We start from the raw sequence: 1,112 nt of genomic DNA on the forward strand, positions 1-1,112 counted from the left end.
TGTGTACACAGGTGTGTACACAGGTGTGTACACACCTGTGTACACACCTGTGTACACAGGTGTGTACACAGGTGTGTACACAGGTGTGAACACAGGTGTGAGTGTTGGATCCTACACTCTGAGTGACGGTGGTACAGACGTCTGTCTTCTGCCTCCACGTGGTTTGAAGGAGGTTCTGGATCTGCTGCCGGGTCTCCTGGTACCAACTCAGCTCAGCTTCTCTGGATCCACGTGGACCAGAAGAACCAGCTGAAGTTCTGCTGGGTTCTGACTGAAGAAGCAGCTCCAACTGGACCCAGAAAACAGACATGATGGGAATTAAAWACATTCATCTCCACAGTCTGGACTAATGTTTTATTTATTAGTTAATTATTTCAAAGACTTTTATTTTGACAGTTGTTGGTTAATYATTTTACAGACTTTTATTGTGACAGTTGCTCTTCCTCTCACCTGATTGGCTGTGAGGTGGAAGGTTCTGCTCAGGCTCAGGATGGACTTGCTCTGATGGATCTTCTTCTTCACTGTCTGCTGGAGCTGAAGCAGGTCTGTTAGACCCTTGTCCTCCCCAACCTGGACCTGGACTCCTCTCAGACGGGTCTGGTTCTGGAGCATGTGGTCCACCTGTGAGTCCAGCTGCTGCAGAGGACAAAGACACAGTTTCCCTCAGACCCGCCTCATGGTCTCAATCAGACATCTGGTTCTGATGTCATCAGATACCCTCTGGACCGGGTCTTACCCTGAAATGTGGTTCTGCTTGTGTGAAGTGGTCCAGCAGCCTGGAGGTCTGCAGGTCTGAACCCAGGTCCATGAGAGTGCAGGAGTCCAGCAGGTCTGAGACACACCTCAGGTCCTGCAGGGTCTGAGATCCAACAGTTCTGAGACCAGCAGAACCATCAGCTGTTCATGAGTCCAGACCTGAACAGAACTTCTTACCTTCATGAGTTTCTCTTGGTACCTCCTGCAGAACTCCTGGTCCTGCTGGATCTGGTCCTGCTGGATCTGGACCTGCTGGATCTGGTCCTGCTGGATCTGGACCTGCTGGATCTGGACCTGCTGGATCTGGTCCTGCTGGATCTGGACCTGCTGGATCTGGTCCTGCTGGATCTGGACCT

The 1,112-nt window shown here is 51.2% G+C and overlaps 1 protein-coding gene across 1 annotated transcript in view; it reads right to left on the minus strand.

Annotated features, from left to right (window-relative positions):
• Positions 1-1,112, minus strand: part of LOC106530229 (uncharacterized) — a gene marked incomplete in the record, with an annotated part of 25,253 nt that overhangs the window by 16,977 nt on the left and 7,164 nt on the right. Inside the window, 4 exon segments of the mRNA XM_014025812.1 lie at positions 116-289; positions 451-636; positions 737-859; positions 934-1,083. Coding sequence (XP_013881266.1) covers positions 116-289; positions 451-636; positions 737-859; positions 934-1,083 — 633 coding nt within the window.

The sequence above is a fragment of the Austrofundulus limnaeus genome, unplaced genomic scaffold (genome assembly GCF_001266775.1).
Source record: "Austrofundulus limnaeus strain Quisiro unplaced genomic scaffold, Austrofundulus_limnaeus-1.0 Scaffold501, whole genome shotgun sequence".
Classification (NCBI taxonomy): domain Eukaryota; kingdom Metazoa; phylum Chordata; class Actinopteri; order Cyprinodontiformes; family Rivulidae; genus Austrofundulus; species Austrofundulus limnaeus.